At 47.6% G+C, this 21,445-nt stretch overlaps 4 protein-coding genes and 1 long non-coding RNA gene across 8 annotated transcripts in view; 2 read left to right on the top strand and 3 right to left on the bottom strand.

The window, feature by feature from the left end:
- Positions 1-214: 214 nt before the first annotated feature.
- Positions 215-1,710, bottom strand: LOC142880842 (uncharacterized). The gene is made up of 2 exons (XR_012925477.1): positions 1,164-1,710; positions 215-998 (listed from the first exon to the last, which is right to left on the bottom strand). It is a non-coding gene; the product is annotated as an uncharacterized LOC142880842 (long non-coding RNA).
- Positions 1,711-1,745: 35 nt separating this feature from the next.
- Positions 1,746-5,171, top strand: LOC142880825 (growth/differentiation factor 8-like). The gene is made up of 3 exons (XM_076014784.1): positions 1,746-2,226; positions 2,698-3,068; positions 3,152-5,171. Exons 1-3 carry the CDS (start codon positions 1,896-1,898, stop codon positions 3,530-3,532), a joined length of 1,083 nt encoding a protein of 360 aa, XP_075870899.1. The 5' UTR covers positions 1,746-1,895; the 3' UTR covers positions 3,533-5,171.
- Positions 5,172-6,087: 916 nt separating this feature from the next.
- Positions 6,088-21,445, top strand: part of stat1a (signal transducer and activator of transcription 1a) — a 106,764-nt gene continuing 91,406 nt past the window's right edge. Inside the window, exons 1-25 of one of the 4 annotated variants that reach the window (XM_076014455.1) lie at positions 6,094-6,248; positions 7,126-7,253; positions 7,376-7,520; positions 7,601-7,696; positions 7,961-8,047; positions 8,152-8,230; positions 8,302-8,393; positions 8,489-8,640; positions 8,752-8,910; positions 9,009-9,101; positions 9,303-9,362; positions 9,455-9,475; positions 9,604-9,694; positions 9,842-9,883; positions 9,975-10,064; positions 10,166-10,264; positions 10,371-10,506; positions 10,617-10,672; positions 11,363-11,457; positions 11,556-11,695; positions 12,321-12,509; positions 12,776-12,851; positions 12,942-13,038; positions 13,150-13,191; positions 13,498-13,530. In XM_076014455.1, coding sequence (XP_075870570.1) covers positions 7,126-7,253; positions 7,376-7,520; positions 7,601-7,696; positions 7,961-8,047; positions 8,152-8,230; positions 8,302-8,393; positions 8,489-8,640; positions 8,752-8,910; positions 9,009-9,101; positions 9,303-9,362; positions 9,455-9,475; positions 9,604-9,694; positions 9,842-9,883; positions 9,975-10,064; positions 10,166-10,264; positions 10,371-10,506; positions 10,617-10,672; positions 11,363-11,457; positions 11,556-11,695; positions 12,321-12,509; positions 12,776-12,851; positions 12,942-13,038; positions 13,150-13,191; positions 13,498-13,527 — 2,295 coding nt within the window. In that variant the 5' untranslated portion in view covers positions 6,094-6,248 and the 3' untranslated portion in view covers positions 13,528-13,530. The other 3 variants (XM_076014444.1, XM_076014465.1, XM_076014433.1) reach the window with 3 other exon arrangements.
- On the bottom strand, positions 14,406-18,280 carry LOC142880498 (tubulin alpha-1C chain-like). Its single transcript, XM_076014503.1, has 4 exons — positions 18,160-18,280; positions 15,885-16,107; positions 15,653-15,801; positions 14,406-15,574 (listed from the first exon to the last, which is right to left on the bottom strand). The coding sequence occupies exons 1-4, from the start codon at positions 18,160-18,162 to the stop codon at positions 14,597-14,599; spliced, it is 1,353 nt and encodes a 450-aa protein (XP_075870618.1). The 5' UTR covers positions 18,163-18,280; the 3' UTR covers positions 14,406-14,596.
- LOC142880606 (tubulin alpha-1A chain-like) lies at positions 18,998-21,408 on the bottom strand. Its single transcript, XM_076014544.1, has 4 exons — positions 21,391-21,408; positions 20,584-20,806; positions 20,318-20,466; positions 18,998-20,214 (listed from the first exon to the last, which is right to left on the bottom strand). Exons 1-4 carry the CDS (start codon positions 21,391-21,393, stop codon positions 19,234-19,236), a joined length of 1,356 nt encoding a protein of 451 aa, XP_075870659.1. The 5' UTR covers positions 21,394-21,408; the 3' UTR covers positions 18,998-19,233.

Below are 21,445 nucleotides of genomic sequence, written 5' to 3'. Positions count from 1 at the left end.
GCAGGGGCCAGGTGAGTTGACAGGCGGAAAGGAAAGGGTGGAACTTCGAGGTAACAAACAACAACAGGTTGCAGAATCTCTGCAGCCTGCGGACGCCTTGGCAGGGAGTGGCGGCGCTGTGGGCTGAACGTGACGGACGAAGCTGTCTCCGCAAGTGTCATTTCTACATCTGTTTTGCATGTGAAAAGAAATCTGGATTGGTTGACAAAGGAAGGAAAGGGTGCCAACAGGTTTTAATGGAACAGATGAGGACATCTAGTGGCAGGAGGAGGTCAAGGTTAAATCCTTTAAAATGGAAAGAGTGCAACTATTGGACTATGCATGAATATTTCTACACCCCCATAGTATTAATGTTGATAAAACTGTAACATAACTAACCACTACACTAATTAACTATGGCTATATAATACATATAGTTATATAGATGTTTTCTTGAACATTTATTATTGTACTTCAACTGGGAATAAAACAAATTACAAACTGTTTTAACCTATTTTTCTTCAGTTTAAGATTGCATTGTATTTGTCGTTGATAACGCGACAATGCTGTATTTTTCTGCATTCATCGTCCAGTCTTCCATGATACAGCGAGAACTCACCAAAAAAATAGCCTTTTCAGGGTGGGCAGCTTTTATCTTCCTCAACCTCGGAAGAGCTCAGATGACGTATTCACACTGGATGTCGATGAAGGGAAGCTCCTGGTAACAGATCTCGGCCTCCCAGCAGAGCAGCAGAGCCTGGGCCACCACCTCCTCGGACAATTTCTCAGCGAACTCCAGCAGCTCCCTGCCGACCCCTGGAGGGTCCGTCTCCTCCGAGGGGGGCAGAGTCGCAGCCTCCTCGCCGTCCTCCTGGCGCGCCTCACTTCGGCCTTCTGCCTCCCTCCGCTTGTCCACCAGGGCCCACGGCAAGCACCTGGACTCATGGCCTCCCATCTCCAACCGCAGGCTGAGGGACTTTCTTTTAGCCGCCGCGGTGCTCTGTGGCTGCAGAAAGAAACTACAAGATGTGCAATTTAGCCTACAGCAGCAGCAGCAACAGCAGCAGAAGTGTGTTACTAAAAACAAGAGGCTGCCCTTTCACCTGCAGTGGAGTCTGTTTATCCAAAAACATTAAAAATCACAAAGACCAAATGCTAAAGGAAAAAAAACCTGAAGATCTTACCATTATAAACGATTAAAATGCCTCCTAATTGACGAGAATCCACAGTTGAATGGAAGTTTAAAAATAAAAAATTGATCCTGTCTTATTTGATGCCAGGCGGCCTGCTGCTGAGTGGAGTCTCTCTGAGCTGTGCTGATCAACAGGCGGCTCAACCAGTTCCCTCCCAACGGCGGGTGGGAGGAGTGGTGTACCACCCTCAGCAGCGCCTCTCAGGATGCCTCAAATGTCTAAAAGTCACCTGGTGTTGTTAAATTTCAAGGTATTTCACCTAGCCGCAAACACAAGCAGCAGCTGAGGGATTCATCTCCCCTGTCACCAAAAGGTCAAACATCATATTTGCAGTTAAACTTCCAGACTCCGTCGAGCCTCGGCTGGTTAATTATTATCCCCAGCAGGAAACAAAAAGTTCTCCTGAGTCCCCTGGAAACAACGCGTTTAGCCCTCTGTTTACAGCATCCTGCTAAATTGGATCTTCTACTCGAATAGTAGGTTGTGAAAAGAAGGCGGAGTTGGGGGGGCGGGGCCAACACCTGACTCCACAAAGCTTCTTTTTTTTTTTTTAAACTTCTACGTGTTGTGTAAGTGTATCGCAAAACCACGCTACCTCTTTAAAAGTCGCCTTTCGGTTCGGAAATAGATCCTCCTCGCAGCCAATCAAAGGGTGCGGAGCCGCGGGGACTGACTCGTATTAGAGGGCTCCGCGGGCGCCGCGGACCTCTTGTTCCCTCCAGGATGCTCCTCTTTCTGCTGCTCGCCGCCGCCTCCTCGGCGGGACCCCCCCCGGAGAGCAACCACAGCGCCAGGCTGCTGGCGGCGGACGGCGAGGACCAGTGCTCCGTCTGCGACTTCCGGGAGCACAGCAAGCAGATGCGCATCCACATCATCAAGTCGCGCATCCTCAACATCCTGCGGCTGGAGCAGGCGCCCAACATCAGCCGCGACATGATTCGCCAGCTGCTGCCCAAGGCGCCGCCGCTGACGCAGCTCCTGGACCAGTACGACCCGCGGGTGGAGGAGGAGGACCACGCCACGACAGAGACCATCATCACCATGGCCACAATGCGTGAGTATGCGGCAGAGCCATGCTTCCCCTTTTTGCTCGTGCACCTGAGCGTCGTGTGTAAGAACAGACTGTGCGTAAAAACGATTTTCCAGCCATTTAGGTCTTTTGGCTACACTATTAAGGTATCCATTTCTCATAAGACAAACACTTACAGATACCCTGTTTTTTCCCCTCAATTTCCTTTTATTCAAAGTAATTTCTCAACAAGTTATCAAGGAATGCAGCTTTTTAAGACTGTTTAATATTTATTTGAGAGTGGAAAGGTCATGGGGTTAGCAGTCTTAAACTGCAGTTGTGCTACAGGCTGCTGTCCCAAGTGACATCACTCACAGTTTACAGTAGGTGGTAGGTGTCAAAGGTCGGCTGACACAAAATCAGGGGGCGACAGAGCGACAGTGAGGTGTCTCGTAAGTCCTCTTCTTGCATCGCTTCAACCCATGGTCACCAGCGTCTCACCTCCACCCCCTCCAGCCAATCCCATCGCCCAGGACGAGCTCTCCTCCTGCTGCCTCTTCAGCCTCAGCCCCAGGATCCAACCCAGGAACATCCTGCGTGCCCAGCTCTGGGTTCACCTGCGGCCCGCCGACATGGTCACCACCGTCTTCCTGCAGATATCTCGCCTTAAGCCGGCCAAGGAGGGCAACAGCACCCGGGTCCGGATCCGCTCCCTAAAGATCGACACGGACGCCGGCTCGGGCTCCTGGCAGAGCGTCGACATCAAGTCCCTGCTGCAGGCCTGGCTGCGCCAACCGGAGACCAACTACGGCATCGAGATCAACGCTTACGACTCCAAGGGGGAAGACCTGGCGGTGACCTTGGCCGAGCCTGGGGAGGAGGGGCTGGTAATGCAATTTACGGCTGGTTCTGTTAAGTTCCAACGGTGCCTGGGTGGGTTCTCTAACCGCTCAATCTCGTCCTCACTCAGCAACCCTTCATTGAGGTGAAGATCCTTGACAACCCCAAGAGGTCTCGCCGGGACTCGGGCCTCAACTGCGACGAGGAGTCGGCTGAGACCCGCTGCTGCCGCTACCCACTCACCGTCGACTTCGAGGAGTTCGGCTGGGACTGGATCATCGCACCCAAGCGCTACCGGGCCAACTACTGCTCCGGCGAGTGTGAGTTCCTGCACCTGCAGCAGTACCCGCACGCCCACCTGGTCAACAAGGCCAACCCACGGGGCACGGCGGGGCCCTGCTGCACGCCTACCAAGATGTCGCCCATCAACATGCTCTACTTCAACCGCAAGGAGCAGATCATCTACGGCAAGATCCCGTCCATGGTTGTGGACCACTGTGGCTGTTCCTGAGGAGGCCGGCGATTTTACATTTTTTCGCTATGAATCAGTTTTTTTAAAAATACAAACAAAATATCGTAGAAAATCCACCCCCCAAAAGATGATGGTGAACGATAAAAACAAAGACTGGAGGAACTTTTGTTCCTCCAAATTATCATAATGAGCATATCTGGAACAGCTTCCGAAGATTTTCTGAAAATCGACCTAAATGTCAAAACTTATTTAACTGTAATAGTCATTAAGAGTCCATGTAAAAGTCAATTCCACATTTTTATACAAGCTGAGTATTTGGGATTGGGAAGGACCCTCTTTACACTTTGAATGCAGTTAAGGATACTTTCTTTTCAAAGTGCCGCTTCTGGCGACACACTCACACCAAGACAAACTCTGGCCGCTTCGTGCCCCGGGGGAGCATGTCCTGATTTGAGCCTTTCAGACCAGAAAACACCCCTACGGGGCTTCTTCCACATGTGCCTTTTATTTTGTCATAATAACATGAACTTGACGACTCTGGCCGGTTCATCCCGGCGCTTTGTTTGCAAACTTCTCGCTGTGATTTGCTCCCCGAGTGCATTGCTGTTACGCCAGCGACAAATATGCTCTGGCACGGACGTTGATGCAGGTGTGTCATGGCTTTGTGGTTGCGCGATGCACATCTCACATTTCGCTGCAGATGTCAAGTGGGTTCTGACGGATGAGTTGTTGTTTTGTCGCAGCATCAGGGCTCCACGGTTACATCAGAGCCAGAAAATGTGTCATTTAAGTAGCTGCTCAATGAAGTGCTATGTTTTCCTTTTTAGGTCCTCTTCAGCATCTGGAGACATCAAATTTGAGGATTTCCTGCACTTATTCGCCCTGGCTTGTTTATTGAACACTGCTGGATGTCTTCATTGTGCTCCTTCATTTTTGCACACTAAGATTGAAAGCAGAGTATTGCTGAAACAAAAGTGATTGAAAATTCAGTAGGTGGCTTTAAGAACTTCCTGTTATTATCACCGTGAGAGGGGCGAAAAGGAGGCACGCACTCCCACCCTTCCTCCCCTGCTACGTTTAAAGGGCTCTGAGGCTTGTGGTCAGACGTGGATGTTTGGATACGTGGACCGGTTGACAGTGTGAGGGCAGCGGCTCAGACCTCAGATGGAGGCCTTGGACTCCATTTGAAGCGCAGTGCAGATGTCCTGACTGTTATTGTGCTCCGTGGGGGGTTCTGACCCAAATGTTCTGCTTTGGGAACAGAACGTTCAAACCTAACACTGGCCAGGGGTGGGAATAAATGTCCTGTGTCTGTGTCCACTACTATTGCCCTGCTTTTTTCAATTTCCGAGATTCCGTTTGAATACCTTTTACGATTTTGACTTTTGACCTTGCCGTGACCAGTGAATCAACCAGTGGGAAATACTGACATTCAGAAAACAATCCCCAGCTCAAAATAGCCCTGTAAATATTTGGGATACTTTGCCAATTGAGAAATGTGCCTTTAGGGAAAACCTTTTTAAAGACAATGTATTTGTTTGTTTTTTTTGTTGTTTTTTTGCCTTCTTTCTCAGATTGACTTGAGTTCTGTTTTGATAATTCTGAATTGTTTGTATGTATGTATATACAGTTTGTCCACATGCACTACAAGAAAATAAAGGTTAAAATAGAATGAAAATGTCAAACTGTGTGTTCCCATGATTTGTGCAGTTCACACAGTTCACAAAAAGCCTTGGCATGATTGTGCTAGTTTGAGTGATTGAAGCTCTTTGTGTTTGCCACAAGATGGCGCCAATGTCCTTAGTCTGGGCACAAGTCGCTTATAAGATTATTATTTCTCCGAAAGGTACCGAGTGTAGATTTACCTGTTTAGTTTTGCATGAACCCGTGATCGTTTGTGTACATCATACCTACAAATTAACGAATCCGAAATATGAATAGTACATCGTCAGGACAGTGCAGCCAGTTTATCTATTTTATTTATTCTTATTATTGTTTTTCATTTATTTCTTTTGTGCTTCCCTACTCGAAAAATATAAATGTAAATATGCCTTTTAATTCTGCTTTGCCCTGTCGATTATCTTGATGGTCATTTTTTAAATTGTATTAATTTTGAGAAATACAAATGTATTATATTATGTGCTGGAGCTGCAATGTAAAATATATTAGGACATATAGATATACAACATTATTTTCGTACTTTCAATCCCAAATGTTATGAACGAAACTAATAATTCCAGCGCTTCAGAGATAAGTTTCAGTTTTGTTACTTTCTCTTTCTCTGAAAACACGTGGTTTCTGCTCGCTCTTCCGCGTCTTGGCCCTTCCTCCCTGGAAAAAAAACAACAGAATTACCGCTTTAAAAATCTGTGTGACATTCTACAGATTATAAATCGACCCCAGATGCTTGATCAAGACATAAATTGCACGTGTGTGCCTATACTTGTGCTGGAAGGACCAAATGATAATAAATAAAAGCACATTTCTGCCTAGCCGCCGCGGTTGTACTGGCTTTTGCATGGAACAGCCGGAGTTAACGCTCTGATTGGCCAGGGTAAGCGACTGGGCGGGATTACTCAGGTAATACTAAACGGCGATTGGATGAGCCGAAGCCACACACGCAGTCTGCACGACAGTAGAAGAAGTGGGCAGTCGAGTAGTCTCCAGGAGCTGTCGGTCCTTCTACAAAAAAAACTTTTGGAGAATAACTGTACGTCTGTTTCAGATACTATCCACCTTTCTTTCACGCCCAAAGGTACGTGTGTCGTCCGCTAGCGTACAGCCGTGGTGTCAGAATCCGCTTTTTGCCGCCAGACAGACAGACCAAGCTAGCTGCAGTGCTAAACAGTTGGACTTAACTTTACTAAGGTAGCTGGACCAACGGAAAACTTTCAATAACACGTTGTAGTGACGCGAGATAAGTATTTGTTACGCACACCATTTGCACCATTTCAGTGTCAGTGAGTTCAGTTAAGCTCATTCAAATTTTGACTCTTTGAGGTACATGTTACACACTGTTACAGCCCACCTTTACTCTACAAACTAGTTTATGGTCGGTGTCGCGCATACCACCTGCGCCGTGTCAAGTGGGTCACTGGCACGTCCCACAAACGGAAAAATAAAAATCTGTCAATCTGTGACACGACTGCATGACACCAACCATAACTAACTTGATTTCATGGCTCGGGCCTTCTGTCAATAATGTTAAATTAAGCAAATTAAGGTCAATTAAAGAACGGAAGCGGCAAAAGATCTCAATTTGTTTTCATTTCCCCCATTTCTTCTGAGCAGGAAGAAGAATTTAATGGATGCAATCCGTCTAATTAAGCCAGTCAGCATTCTTAGTCATTGCCCTTTCTTTGCTAGTAAGCAGCTGATGGCTGTCTCTGCCCGCTGCACACCCACAAATCACTTTGGTCTCCAGCTAGCTGTTAGCTTATGGGAGAGGGACTGTGCCGTTTACAGTATTTGTCCTTGGGCACAGACAAATATTTGCCTTTGTGATGAACACATCAAATTGTGTTGGCACAAAATGTGACGACGGTCCTTGTTGATCATAAAGACAACTTTCAGCTGCAAGCACGTAGCACATGAGCTGAAATGATTTTAAATGGTACTTTTTGTACCCTTAGATGGCGCAGTGGTGCCAGCTCCAGATGTTGGATTGCAAGTACCTGGAACAGGTGGACCAGCTCTACGACGACTCGTTCCCCATGGACATCCGCCAGTACCTGAGCAGGTGGATCGAGAGCATCGACTGGTAAGACCTGAATAAGGGCGCCGCTGAACGTGTCACCATTCAAGTTGTCCCCTTTATTTTGACTGGCTCAGTTACTGAGAGCAGTTTGGTAAAACTTTGCACGCCGGCCGTCCCCCCTGCAGGGAAACAGTGGCCATGCAGGACTCGCTGGCCACCGTTCGCTTCCACGACCTCCTGGCTCAGCTGGACGACCAGCACAGCCGCTTCGCCCTGGAGAACAACTTCCTGCTGCAGCACAACATCCGCAAAATCAAGAGGAACCTACAGGTCAGCTTCCTGGCGGTGGCGTGGTCTCCCCGTAGGTCTGAACTGTATGTAACAGCCGTGGCCATCTGATTCATCCCCAGGATCGCTTCCAGGAAGATCCAGTCCACATGGCCATGATCATCTGCAGAAACCTGAAGGAGGAGCAGAAGATCCTGGCCACTGCCAAGAGCGTAGAAGTAAAGCCTCACAGACAAAACTAAATTCCTTTCTTTTCATTTCTTCTCTTATTTATTATGTTTATTTCTACTGTATCCAATCAAAAAATCCCAGGACTTCCCTCTTACATTGCGTGGTTGTCTTCAGAGCAAATATTTAGGGTTTGGTACGACACAACTGTATCAGTTTTCTCGGCCTGGAATGGCAGGAAGTGGCCGCTGATTGTGTAGACTGAGAGGGGGGTCGTGTAGACTGACTGGGGTCGTTTCCACCCATTTGTGCAGCAGGAAGGTGAGGGCACCGTCTCTGCCATGGTGGTGGAGAAGCAGAAGCTGGACAACAAGGTGAAGGACCTGAAAGACAGAGTTCAGGTGGGTGGAGTCACTTTTGTGTTTGTCTCTTTTTGTCTCGAGCTTCGCACTTCACCAGCGCCGTCGGCTCCCGACCCTTCTGAAGTTCTAAAGCTCTGTGTCAGGTGGCCGATCAGTCCATCAAGATCCTGGAAGATCAGCAGGACGAGTACAACTTCAAGATCAACACCCTGAAAAACAGAGGTGCCGAAACGAATGACGCTCAACATTTTCCGCGGTCGGGCTGCTGGATTAAAACAACGTTTCCCCCGCAGAGAACGAAATGAACGGTATGACGCAGAAGGAGCTGGAGCAGGAGAAGCTGACGGTGGAGAGAATGTGTCTGGAGCTCAAAGCCAAGCGGCAGGTGAGTTCCTGCTCCTCTCAGCGACCGCGGCCGCTCGCAGGAGCCTCCAAAACATCCAAATAAATGTCTTTTGTTCCTCTGCTCTGCCCGGCCAGGACGTGGTGGTGCAGCTGACCGAGCTACTGAACGTCAGCCAGGCCCTCATCTCCGATCTCGTCTCTGAGGAGCTGCCCGAGTGGAAGCAGCGGCAGCAGATCGCCTGCATCGGCGGTCCGCCCAATGCCTGCGTGGACCAACTGCAGAACTGGTGAGCCGACTCCCTGCAGCCTTTCCTCCTCCTCCTCCTGCGTCTTCCGCATCTTCTTCTCATCTTCTCTCCCTCTCTCTCTCTCATCCTCCCTCCTGCCGCCTGCTGCAGGTTCACCGCCGTTGCCGAGAGCCTGCAGCAGGTCCGCCAGCACCTGAAGAAGCTGCAGGAGCTGGAGCAGAAGTTCACCTACGAGTGCGACCCCATCACGCAGAAGAAGGCCATCCTGGAGGGCCGAGCCCTGGAGCTCCTCAAGAACATCCTCTCCAGGTGGGGAGCCTCAGGTTGATAACTAGATGAACTAATATCCCCCTAAGGTTGGTAAGCTGTCAGACCGCGACTTAATTCACTGTGTTTGTTGTGTGTAGCTCCCTGGTTGTCGAGAGGCAGCCCTGCATGCCGACCCACCCACAGAGACCCCTGGTGCTGAAAACAGGCGTCCAGTTCACAGTCAAACTCCGGTAAGAAACTTTATTTAAAAAAACAAAACAAAACGATCACACATGTTGGTCCTGTCGGGACTCTAAAACAGCCTGATTGGCTGAATTTATTCCTCTTGTGGAGGAAAAATGCTGCTCATTGTAGACGTGAACGACTTGAAGCACCAGAAAACAGGCCGCTGAAGATGAGCTTCCTGTTTTGTTTCATCCCTCCCCCATCAGGTTCCTGGTGAAGCTGCAGGAGTTCAACTACCAGCTCAAAGTCAAGGCCGTGTTCGACAAGTAGGCGCTGATTCCTTCCGCCTGGCTCGCACTTGCAACGTCGGTGAAAGTTTGTTCACTTGTGCTTCCTTTTTCTTTCTGCCTCACCACAGAGACGTGACTGAGAAGAAAGGGTGCGTTGCACAACAACACGCAAACACACAGTGGGAGGGGTTTTTCTTTTCTTCTTTTTTAAAAGGTGATAAGCGGTTTCTGAATTGGTGTTCTGTGGAAGGTGACGCTGTCTCTGCTCAACATCCAGGTTCCGCAAGTTCAACATCCTGGGCACCAACACCAAAGTGATGAACATGGAGGAGTCCAACGGCAGCCTGGCGGCTGAGTTCAGACACCTGGTGTGTATTTAGCCAGCGCTTTCCAAGCGACAGCACGAGGAGCCCATAGTTGGTCTTGTTATTACTAAAAAAAAATAAACAAAAATTGGAATCAGCCCTGAGACGCGGTGGCAGGTTTCAAAAGGTCCTCTCTTCTTGTCTTCGCAGCAACTGAAAGAGCAGAAAGTGGCCGGCAACAGAACGAACGAGGTGAGAGCGCCACCCACTGACGGCTGCTGACAGTTGCATGTTTTTAGAAATCATCAAAATATAGTGTGCGTGTGTGTGTGTTTTTTTTTAGGGCCCTCTGATCGTCACCGAGGAGCTTCACTCGCTCAGCTTTGAGTCGGAACTGCAGCTCAACCAGTCGGGACTCACCATCAAGCTGGAGGTCAATATGAATGCAAACAAACAAAAACAACCCAAACCTCCATGTTTGACTCGTCTGTCGTGTGTGTTCACACCCTGGTGTTGTTGTTGTCGTGCTTCCAGGCCATCTCGCTACCCGTGGTGGTCATCTCCAACGTGTGCCAGCTGCCCAGCGGCTGGGCCTCCATCCTGTGGTACAACATGCTGACCACTGAGCCCAAGGTTGGCGCCGTCCGTCTGATGTTCGCCACCGCCACCTCTGCCACGGGTTCCTCACACTCACACTCCCTCTCCCTCTCCCACATCTCCTGCTCCTCCTCCTCCCCAGAACCTCAAGTTCTTCCTCACCCCTCCGCCGGCCAAGTGGTCGCAGCTGTCCGACGTCCTCAGCTGGCAGTTCTCCTCCGTCACCAAGCGAGGCCTGAACCAGGAGCAGCTCAACATGCTGGCCGACAAACTGCTCGGTAGCTAACCGACAATCCCATGGCAATTCCTCCTTTTTTTCTTTTTTTTGTGTCGGTTGCAGGCTCAGATCCAGTGGAGTCATGGTAATGTGTGTGTGATTTCTTTACAGGGGCCAAAGCCAAGAGGAACCCTGAGGGAATTATCCCATGGACCAAGTTCTGCAAGGTAAGCTAAAGAGGAACTTTGCGCCTTTAGACTTGCAAGATGCTGCTAAACGACCACTAGGGGGAGCTAAGAGGCTAATGCATTGCAACTGTTGCAGGCTCAGTAAATGTCAATGTCAATTCTATGTATATAGCACAATTCATTACAAGTGAACTCAAAGTGCTTCACATTTAAGAACAGCGAACAGTTGAATGTGAAACAACAATAAAAATGCAATCACACAATATCAACACAGTTCTAAAGAAACATTGGCCCAGTCACATAACCAACAGTACCAGAGACAGTGAAGCTATATGATCACACCACACAGACATCGCACAGATAGTACCTACTTACTGTAAGCCTGAGGGAACAGAACTGTTTTGCATGTGGACTCAGTAGTGATGGACCTCAGGTCATCAGGCAGCTGGTTCCAGAGAACAGGACCACAGCAGCTGAAGGCCCCCCTCACTAGACCTGGATCTAGTTCTGGGTACAACTAGTACCAACAGCTCTGCCTGACCGTGGTGTCAGAAGTAAAGTAGTAGAGCGTAAACCGCCGCTGAGTTGTGTCTCACATGGTGTGGTTCTGACTGAAGCGACGGCACTGAGAACTTTCTGCACAGGAAGAGGAAGTTGTTGTTGCCGTCGTCGACGTCTGAGCTTTGACCCCCCCCCCCCCCGGTCTTCCTTCCCCTCCCCCTCCTGCAGCAAAGCGCCAACGAGAAGACTTTCCCCTTCTGGCTGTGGATCGAAGGCATCCTGGACCTGATCAAGCGGCACCTGCCCTCCCTCTGGAACGACGGGTCAGTCCGCCGTTCTTCCGCAGTCGTGGTCGGAGATCGTCGGTCGGATGGGAGCGCGTGTCCCACTTCCTTTGTCCCACCCCTCCCTCTTTCCGCAGCTCCATCATGGGCTTCATCAGCAAGGAGCGCGAGAAGAACCTGCTGAACAACAAGTGTCCCGGCACCTTCCTGCTGCGCTTCAGCGAGAGCAGCCGCGAGGGAGCCATCACCTTCACCTGGATCGAGCACGACGTGCACGGTGAGCAGCAGAGGTGGCCCGGACGCTTCCTGTTTGAAGTCTGTGGGTCTTTAGAAAAAAAGTAAAAATTACTGTATATGTATATACATTAGCAGAGAGGAGTTCACAAATAACGTTGAAGATAGATATTTCATAGATGTTTTTTACATGACACGCTTGTTTGTTAATTAATCATCAGCCTATGATGCAAGTACATCATAGGTTTTTTTGCACTTCGGAAAATCATTGGAACAAGCTAGCTTAGCAAACGATAGCTGACCTAGGTAAATGCTTAGTTTATGGCAGTAATTAGTGAATTACAGCCCCTGTCACTACCGGTGTTTATACTGAATTGTAAAACTCTTTCACTTATCACTCATCAACTGTGTTATTTATGGCATATTCATTCGATATCTATCTATCTATCTATCTGTCATTATTCTGATGTTTGTTTAAAAACGTATGCCTTCAGAGTACAACAGTATAACACAGGTGTGAAGTCAGGTTAAACGCATGTCCAAAATAGGTGGTGAAAATAAAGAAGATAATCGAGACTAATCTAAAAAATAATTGAGAGATTGGTCGACAAAATAAATAATCCTTAGTTGCGGCCCTAATCTCCATGTTGTTTTCTTTTCCTCACCAGACAAGCCAGTGTACCATTCGGTGGAGCCGTACACCAAGAAGGAGCTGTCGGCCGTCTCCCTGCCCGACATCATCCGCACCTACAAGGTGATGGCGGCGGAGAACATTCCCGAGAACCCGCTGCGCTTCCTCTACCCCGACATCCCCAAGGACAAGGCCTTTGGGAAATACTACCCCAAACCCTCCGACAGTGAGTGCAGCAGCCTGCCGTTCATTTCGCATTGCATTAAAACATATTCCAAGATAATGAAGTCCCCCACTGCCGATTTAAATGACCTGTTCATTCAAATCTTTTCCATAGGCATTACGAAAACTTAACGTGCAATCAGATTTTTTTTATTTTGGTTTTTGCACCTTTCAGACTGAGGGGAAGCTTGTGGCGGTAAAACGTGTGTAACTCGGCCTCGGAATAATGTAACCTGTGTGTTTGACCTTCAATGAAATGCTGTTTTGCAGCACCGGAGCCGATGGACGTGGAGAACGCGGAGAAGACGGGCTACATGAAGACGGAGCTCATATCCGTGTCCGAAGTGTGAGTTCAGTTGAACCTATAGGTGGCAGCGTCCTGCAATTTGAACAGAGCCAATGACCGCTGGTGTCCGTCTGTCCCGTCCACCTGCAGACATCCGTCCAGGCTGCAGGACAACATGATGCCCATGTCTCCGGACGACTACCGCGCTCTGGCGCAGTACGTCAGCCCCAGGGACCTCGCCGTCGTGGTGAGTGTGCAGCTCTGTTCTTTGCTGTTGCTGTTGTTGCCGCCAAGTTGCCGCTGAATGTTTGGTGAACATTGTGTTTGTGTGCCTGTCTTCTTACCCCGCCACCTCCAGGGAGACAATCTGATTTGTGGATTTGAGGAGATGGCCGCTGAGGTAGATGCAGCTTTAGTTCGTTGCATGAAGTTGTCGTCGTCGTTCATTTTTTTAAATTTTGTTTTGTTTTTGTGGTCGTGATTTTTGATTTTTTTTTTTTTTTTTTGTAACTTGGTTCTTTGTTTCTGTCCTTGTGCAACAAAATAACCCTCGTTCTGCCCTTTTGCCACATGCCAACATTCACAGGGCCTGAACTCAGAGGCTGCTGTATGTTGTAGACGTGCTTGGCATCGCTAGTTGCTCAGTAGCGCGTGTTTTAACATGAATTAATCTCCCTTTTTTTTAATTTTGTTTTTCTTCGAACAGATGAATGCAGAATTTGAGGAGCAGAACTGAATCGGTGAAGCTTCTCTCAGGTCCCGACGTGATGCGACGTGTTGCGGAAATTGTATTTTAAATGTATTTATTTGTAAACCCTCAAACACTGGACACAGTCCACCCCCCGCCTCACCCAACCAAAAAAAGGGGCAAAAAGGTATCTCCCCAAAGACTGTCTTTGTATAAAAACAAAAACAAAAAAAAGCATCTCCTCGGTACTGCGTCACAACCTGCGAAAGTGAGTCAGCTCTTCTCCTGCGTTTGATACAGAAACGCAGATTTTAAAAGTTTCTTCTGCCATTAATTTTCCTCAAAGAAAATAAATGTCATTGAGAAAAATCTTCCAAAATAAATATATAGTTCGTATGATAAAATCATGAAAATATCAGTCAAGGTGTGTGAATCACAATATGTGAAAATATAAAATCTGAAAACTTAATGGTCACATGGTGGATTTTGTTGTTTTAAGGCTTCTTGTTTCCTGTTGGTTGAACCATGCATCTGTGTTGTTTTCAAACCATAAATCAAGTTTGATAAATGTTTTTTCTACTATTGTTTGTTATTTCATTCCTTGCATTTATGGTTTCAAGCTACAAAGACCTACAATATTTCAGAATTATAAGAAATGAAAGCCTGATTTTCTGTGATTAAACTGTTGTAAATAATGGTCTTGAACAAACTAAAATATCATTGACTCTGTATAACTATCAAATTGCTGCTCTTAAAATGTGTAGTAAAAGCACTTTTGATTTACCGCTTGTCCTCTTCACTGTATTGCATGATATCAGACTGGTGGCAAACTGTAGTTGTGTAGGTGTAGTGCAAAATGCATTTTTTTATTTAAAAAAAATATATAATTTTTTTTCAACCACAGTTTCAGTAAATACAGGACAAAATGTTTTTTTTTCCCCAACGCATTTATTACCAATTTCAGAACCAGAGACAACACTGGAATGTGCAAAGTGTGGAACCTTCAGCTTTTGCTTGTCTTTTTGGAAATGGTCAGTCAGCAGATGACATTCAGTGAATGTCCCAATTTAATGTGAACAGACGCAGCTGGTGTTAAACTGCGATGAAGCCCGGTGCTTCAGTACTCCTCTCCTTCATCATAATCGTTATCGGCGCTGTCAGTGCCCACCTCCTCGTAATCCTTCTCCAGGGCGGCCATGTCTTCTCTGGCCTCAGAGAACTCTCCTTCTTCCATCCCCTCTCCGACGTACCAGTGGACGAAGGCCCTCTTAGCGTACATCAGGTCGAACTTGTGGTCCAGGCGGGCCCAGGCCTCGGCGATGGCTGTGGTGTTGCTCAGCATGCACACGGCCCTCTGCACCTTGGCCAGGTCTCCTCCGGGAACCACGGTGGGAGGCTGGTAGTTGATGCCCACCTTGAAGCCTGTGGGACACCAGTCCACAAACTGGATGGTGCGCTTGGTCTTGATGGTGGCGATGGCCGAGTTGACGTCCTTGGGCACCACGTCGCCGCGGTACAGGAGGCAGCAGGCCATGTACTTGCCGTGACGGGGGTCGCACTTGACCATCTGATTGGCCGGCTCGAAGCAGGCGTTGGTGATCTCGGACACCGACAGCTGCTCGTGGTAGGCCTTCTCCGCTGAGATGACGGGGGCGTAGGTGGCCAGAGGGAAGTGGATTCGGGGGTAGGGCACCAGGTTGGTCTGGAACTCTGTCAGGTCCACGTTGAGGGCGCCGTCGAAGCGCAGGGAGGCGGTGATGGAGGAGACGATCTGGCCGATCAGCCTGTTGAGGTTGGTGTAGGTGGGACGCTCGATGTCCAGGTTCCTGCGGCAGATGTCGTAGATGGCCTCGTTGTCCACCATGAAGGCGCAGTCAGAGTGCTCCAGGGTGGTGTGGGTGGTCAGGATGGAGTTGTAGGGCTCCACCACGGCCGTGGACACCTGAGGAGCCGGATAGACGGCAAACTCCAGCTTGGACTTCTTGCCGTAGTCCACGGAGAGACGCTCCATCAGCAGAGAGGTGAAGCCAGAGCCAGTTCCTCCTCCGAAGGAGTGGAAGATGAGGAAGCCCTGGAGCCCTGTGCACTGGTCAGCCTGCACAAGAGTCACATAATTAGTCAAGGACATTCACAGATTAAAATCGTTCTACACGCTTAAGGGTGTCGGACTCACCAGTTTGCGAGTCCTGTCAAGCACAGAATCAATTAACTCTTTGCCGATAGTGTAGTGACCACGAGCGTAGTTGTTGGCAGCGTCCTCCTTGCCTGAGATCAGCTGCTCAGGGTGGAAGAGCTGGCGGTAGGTTCCTGAACGCACCTCATCTGAACAGCAAAGATGGAGAGATTAAACCATCTGTTGCCATCAATTTATTCCATTCCACCTGCTCTGAAAATGTATTTCTTACCGATGACTGTTGGTTCCAAGTCCACAAAAATGGCCCTGGGAACGTGTTTCCCGGCTCCGGTCTCACTGAAGAAGGTGTTGAAGGAGTCGTCGCCTGCTCTGACGGTCTTGTCGCTGGGCATCTGGCCGTCAGGCTGGATGCCGTGCTCCAGGCAGTACAGCTCCCAGCATGCATTGCCCATCTGGACACCAGCCTGGCCAACGTGGACAGAGATACACTCGCGCTGTTGGGGAAATGAGAGCGGGATCGTTACACCTGCATCTTTCAGTGATTCACATGTAGAATCTGGATAATGGGAGGTAAGTTGCGTTGCTTCAGGGTTTTAGTAATTGCAGCAAAAATTATTTACTGAAAAATAAAGCTGTTGCACTTTGTTCATTTGCGTGCAGATCTGTACAACTGAAGCTAGTTTATTTTACATCATCAGTACTTTAAGATTTCAGAGGTGAATCCATTTATTAGACAAAATATACAGAGGAATTGGAAAACTAATGCAACGTCCTATAAACGGGTGGGACATTCAGGTGAAACGTCCCCATAGTTTGTTTCATCACTTCCCCATAATTTGTTTCGTCGCCTCCGCAGTCACGTGATGCCCCTGGGGGCGGAAATGCAGCGGTGCCCTCCGACCTACTTACAGCCCCTCCCAACTCGTCGGACTGTGTGACGCACGAGTTTAAGCGAATAATGAAAAATGCCGACAAGACGAAATGTCACGACGGTGACGGAGACCAGTTTCACTCTCCGCCCGCGGGCTCCGTCACCGAACGAGGCTCAATCTGATGCCACCTTCACGCTATAACTAAATAACAACAATAAAAAAATAAAAATAAAAATCCGACTTATAAGGAATCGGCAGTGAATTAGAAGCTTATAGTGGAACCTGGTATAGTCACGAAAGTTCGCAGTAATGCCTCTGATTTATTTTTAAAGTGCGACAGTGAGTGTTGACGGCCCATAATCCAGATCCAACACACTGCTGTCAAGCCAGCCAACAGTTCGGCAATAGCGTTCGAGCTAGCAGACACTCGCTTATTGCTTGCTTTGTGTACACCACGTATTACGGTAACTGCTAACTGCTTCGTACAATGGCAGAGGAAGAGGGAGAAGCGTGTCTCTGTACTGGATTTCAGATTAATATTTCTGAAAAATTCCTAGTTTTCACTCCATGATTCCACCGCAGGCTGGTAGTACACCTCCCCAGGATGCTCCACAATAATTTTCAGACATTTCTGATGTAGCATTTCAAAATAAAGTTCATCCAAAAATTGCTATTTTATTGTGCAGTGGAATCATGGCGTGACAACTAGGAATATTTCAGACATATTCATCTGAAATCCAGTACAGTACAACAATAAAATAGCGATTTTTGGATGAACTTTACTTTGAAATGCTACATCAGAATTTTCTGAAAATTATTGTGAAGCATCCTGGGGAGGTGTACTAGCAACCTGTGGTGGAATCATGGATTAAAACCCCGTAATTTTCCAGAAATAATCCTCTGAAATCCAGTACTGTAAAACAATAAAATCACATTTTTGGATGAACTTTGAAATGCTACATCAGAATTTTATGAAAATTATTGTGGAGCATCCTGGGATGATGTACTAGCAGCCTGCAGTGGAATCATGGAGTGAAAACTAGGAAATTTTCAGAAATATTCATCTGAAATCCAGTACAGAGACACGCTTCTCCCTCCGCGAACGGAGCAGTTACCGTAATACCTGGTGTACACGTAGCCAGCAATAAGTGAGTGTCTGCTAGCTTAAACGCTTTTGCCGAACTGGCTTGACCGCAGTGCGTACGCGGACTAATAAATCCAACCGCGAGTTCTAACCGTAACGAACTCGACAAATGACACTGATGTAACCGTGTAATGTGCGGTTATAAAGCAGTCACGTCGCCAGCAAACGCGTATTTCGTTATCAAAACCGCTTTTCACGGTAGTTTTTTTTTCTTCTTTTTTTCTTCTTTTTTTTAATTTTAAATATACTCATATACTCTTTTTTCTGGTTGTGACGCCACTGTGCCACGTTGCTGCGACCAGTAATTTTGGCTAACGGCTGAGAGAGAGAGAAAGAGAGAGAGAGAGAGAGAGAGAGAGAGAGAGAGAGAGAAAAAAAAAGCTGCGTCAGAAGTTGCACGCACGCGGTTGTCTCAGCCAAAAAACTTTTAAATAAAGTTCTCCTGAGACAAACAGATTTCTGACGTGATTATCGGTGTAAAACTGAATCGCATAATACCGTCAAAGTTTGATGTTTCTTTTCATACTTACCATTTTGTCAACGGTTGTTTCCCTTCGATTCCGACGTAGAGGGTTCGGTTTCTGAAGGAACTTCTGAAATCCGGCTGCGCTGCTGGTCGTATTAATAACTTTTTCAGAGGGGCGGGGCCATCGTGACGTTTCATATTTCTTTCGGCGGGAGTGGACGTTAGACCCTCGCCTCCCCCCAGCCCCGGTGCATTCAGAACAGTCCGAAAATATAGTTTTCCACAACATAATCCGAGCGCGTCTCCTGCTTTCTTTCTTATTCTCAGAATAGCATCGTTTCAATGCAAGCTGGCTGTTGGTTATCACGTTATAGCATCTTGTTTGATTTGTAAAGAATGCTTGTTCGTGTCACTGACCTCGAACCATTTGTTTTGTTTTATTTATTTATTCACAAAAACGTTTAGGTATTGATGCATTTGTCAAGTTGACGCTAACAAGTCGTGCAAATCCAAAGTCGAAGTGTTTTTGCTTTGTGCGTCATACATTTTAAACTGAGGCGAATTGAGTTGGCCGTCATTTTTTTTTTTTTCGTTAGGTGGCTGTTTGTAACGAAAGACCTGAAGGCAACGTGAGCTAAATCCGGATGTAGGGCTTCTGCTTTTCAAACGTCATGGTTCGTGTTGAAAAATCGTTCAAATCAACATGTGGGTCTTGTAATCACCAATAAAAGTACATCTAATTATTTTTCCGACGATTTATCTTAAACATTTTGCAGATTATACAAAGAATTATGCTTGTGACTGAGAATATCTAAAATTATTTAAGCTATCCAAGTGTCCAGATATGTGATGTTTAGCGTTAATTTGATTTGCTATTTGTAGGAAAAGACTTGAGCCATAAGTTAAAGCAGAGCTTTCTTTTATTTGTAAATAAGGACATTTATGTACCCTAAAAGAAAAAATACAGAACATGGCACAAGACACTAATGATATATTTCCATATATTTTTTTCTGTGTGCTATAACAAGTGTATAACATCCAGATTTTTAACGAAACAAATCTTGGTCCCCTCAAATACAAAAAATTAACAATTTGTCCTTGATATATGTGGACACATAATATTTAGCAAACTTAAAAATTAGTATTCTTCACCCTCTTCCTCCCCGTCCTCTCCAATAGTATCAGTGCCGACCTCCTCATAATCTTTCTCCAGGGCGGCCATGTCTTCTCTGGCCTCAGAGAACTCTCCTTCCTCCATCCCCTCTCCGACGTACCAGTGGACGAAGGCCCTCTTGGCGTACATCAGGTCGAACTTGTGGTCCAGGCGGGCCCAGGCCTCGGCGATGGCTGTGGTGTTGCTCAGCATGCACACGGCCCTCTGCACCTTGGCCAGGTCTCCTCCGGGAACCACGGTGGGAGGCTGGTAGTTGATGCCCACCTTGAAGCCTGTGGGACACCAGTCCACAAACTGGATGGTGCGCTTGGTCTTGATGGTGGCGATGGCCGAGTTGACGTCCTTGGGCACCACGTCGCCGCGGTACAGGAGGCAGCAGGCCATGTACTTGCCGTGACGGGGGTCGCACTTGACCATCTGATTGGCCGGCTCGAAGCAGGCGTTGGTGATCTCGGACACCGACAGCTGCTCGTGGTAGGCCTTCTCCGCTGAGATGACGGGGGCGTAGGTGGCCAGAGGGAAGTGGATTCGGGGGTAGGGCACCAGGTTGGTCTGGAACTCTGTCAGGTCCACGTTGAGGGCGCCGTCGAAGCGCAGGGAGGCGGTGATGGAGGAGACGATCTGGCCGATCAGCCTGTTGAGGTTGGTGTAGGTGGGACGCTCGATGTCCAGGTTCCTGCGGCAGATGTCGTAGATGGCCTCGTTGTCCACCATGAAGGCGCAGTCAGAGTGCTCCAGGGTGGTGTGGGTGGTCAGGATGGAGTTGTAGGGCTCCACAACGGCCGTGGACACCTGAGGAGCCGGATAGACGGCAAACTCCAGCTTGGACTTCTTGCCGTAGTCCACGGAGAGACGCTCCATCAGCAGAGAGGTGAAGCCAGAGCCAGTTCCTCCTCCGAAGGAGTGGAAGATGAGGAAGCCCTGGAGCCCCGTGCACTGGTCAGCCTGGATGTGTTTCACAAATCTAGTCAAGGTCAACTGAAAACTAGTGATTCTTCAATGATAACCCGTGATATTAGAACTGAAATTTTACATTTAGTGCACTGACCAGTTTACGGATCCTGTCAAGAACCAGGTCAATAGTCTCCTTGCCGATAGTGTAGTGACCACGAGCGTAATTGTTTGCTGCGTCCTCCTTTCCAGTGATCAGCTGTTCAGGGTGGAAGAGCTGGCGGTAGGTTCCGGTACGCACTTCATCTGCCAGTGTTAAAAAAAAAAACATTGATAAACACATTTTTAAAAAAGGCTGTGGTTGAGTGACCTCAAAATTTCAGTTTTCAAAAATCTGTGGAGTGATAATCTCCTTGATCTCACCAATAACTGTTGGTTCCAAGTCCACAAACACTGCTCTGGGAACATGTTTTCCAGCTCCAGTCTCACTGAAGAAGGTGTTGAAGGAGTCGTCGCCTCCTCCGATGGTCTTGTCGCTGGGCATCTGACCGTCTGGCTGAATGCCGTGCTCCAGGCAGTACAGCTCCCAGCATGCATTGCCTATCTGTGCTCCGGCTTGGCCGACGTGAACAGAGATACATTCGCGCTGTGGATAAAAAAAAGGGGGTTCAGAAGGGAGGACCCTCTTTGACCTTTAGTTTGCTTGAACAAATCCACTTTCCACCACGGTGACATTAATTTGTTGATTTCTGCGCCAGCTTCAACAATTTAACTATTTATATCAGAAACTTCCTTGATACTGGTCAGAAATATTTTACAAATTTCCCCTTTATGCAAAGAGATCAGCTATTCCTCCCTAACACTCACATGGAAAGATCCCAAGCAATTCAATTATTTTAAGTTTGCTCAAAATATGTTGCAAAAATATATTATAGATTGTCCTCTAAAAATCCTGAATATATCACTATAGCCAATTCCAACTGAGAACATTCAATACGAACTATTTTGAAAATCCAAAACATCTGTTTGAAAGCTTTCCAAATGTTTTTTTTTTGTACATCAAACATGCAACAAAGTTATATTTTATGAGGTTGTTGGTGCTTGCTACACCAATAATCATCACACAATATATTGATTTAAATTGCTCGCTATTTGGGGATGTTTAACACTGTCTCTGCATGCTCAGGCCCTCCTGTATGGAATTTGAAATCAAGTCAAACTGTTCCTTACCATGATGTGGTTTTCTCAAAGCAGGCCCTCCTACACTTGAGACGAGTGGCTGGGG

Source organism: Nelusetta ayraudi, unplaced genomic scaffold (genome assembly GCF_046127955.1).
Source record: "Nelusetta ayraudi isolate G7.1 ecotype Tasmania unplaced genomic scaffold, CSIRO-AGI_Nayr_v1 ptg000006l, whole genome shotgun sequence".
Taxonomy (NCBI): Eukaryota; Metazoa; Chordata; class Actinopteri; order Tetraodontiformes; family Monacanthidae; genus Nelusetta; species Nelusetta ayraudi.
This window is presented reverse-complemented; position numbering and strand designations above follow the sequence as displayed.

Coding starts and splice junctions, on each gene's coding strand:
- LOC142880498 (XM_076014503.1), bottom strand. Junction 15,802..15,884: donor CTTGGAACCAACAGTCATCG/GTAAGAAATACA, acceptor TTTGCTGTTCAG/ATGAGGTGCGTTCAGGAACC. Junction 15,575..15,652: donor TTGACAGGACTCGCAAACTG/GTGAGTCCGACA, acceptor ACTCTTGTGCAG/GCTGACCAGTGCACAGGGCT.
- LOC142880606 (XM_076014544.1), bottom strand. Junction 20,467..20,583: donor CTTGGAACCAACAGTTATTG/GTGAGATCAAGG, acceptor TAACACTGGCAG/ATGAAGTGCGTACCGGAACC. Junction 20,215..20,317: donor TTGACAGGATCCGTAAACTG/GTCAGTGCACTA, acceptor AAACACATCCAG/GCTGACCAGTGCACGGGGCT.
- LOC142880825 (XM_076014784.1), top strand. CDS start 1,896: ATGCTCCTCTTTCTGCTGCTCGCCGCCGCCTCCTCGGCGGGACCCCCC. Junction 2,227..2,697: donor CATCACCATGGCCACAATGC/GTGAGTATGCGG, acceptor CACCCCCTCCAG/CCAATCCCATCGCCCAGGAC. Junction 3,069..3,151: donor AGCCTGGGGAGGAGGGGCTG/GTAATGCAATTT, acceptor GTCCTCACTCAG/CAACCCTTCATTGAGGTGAA.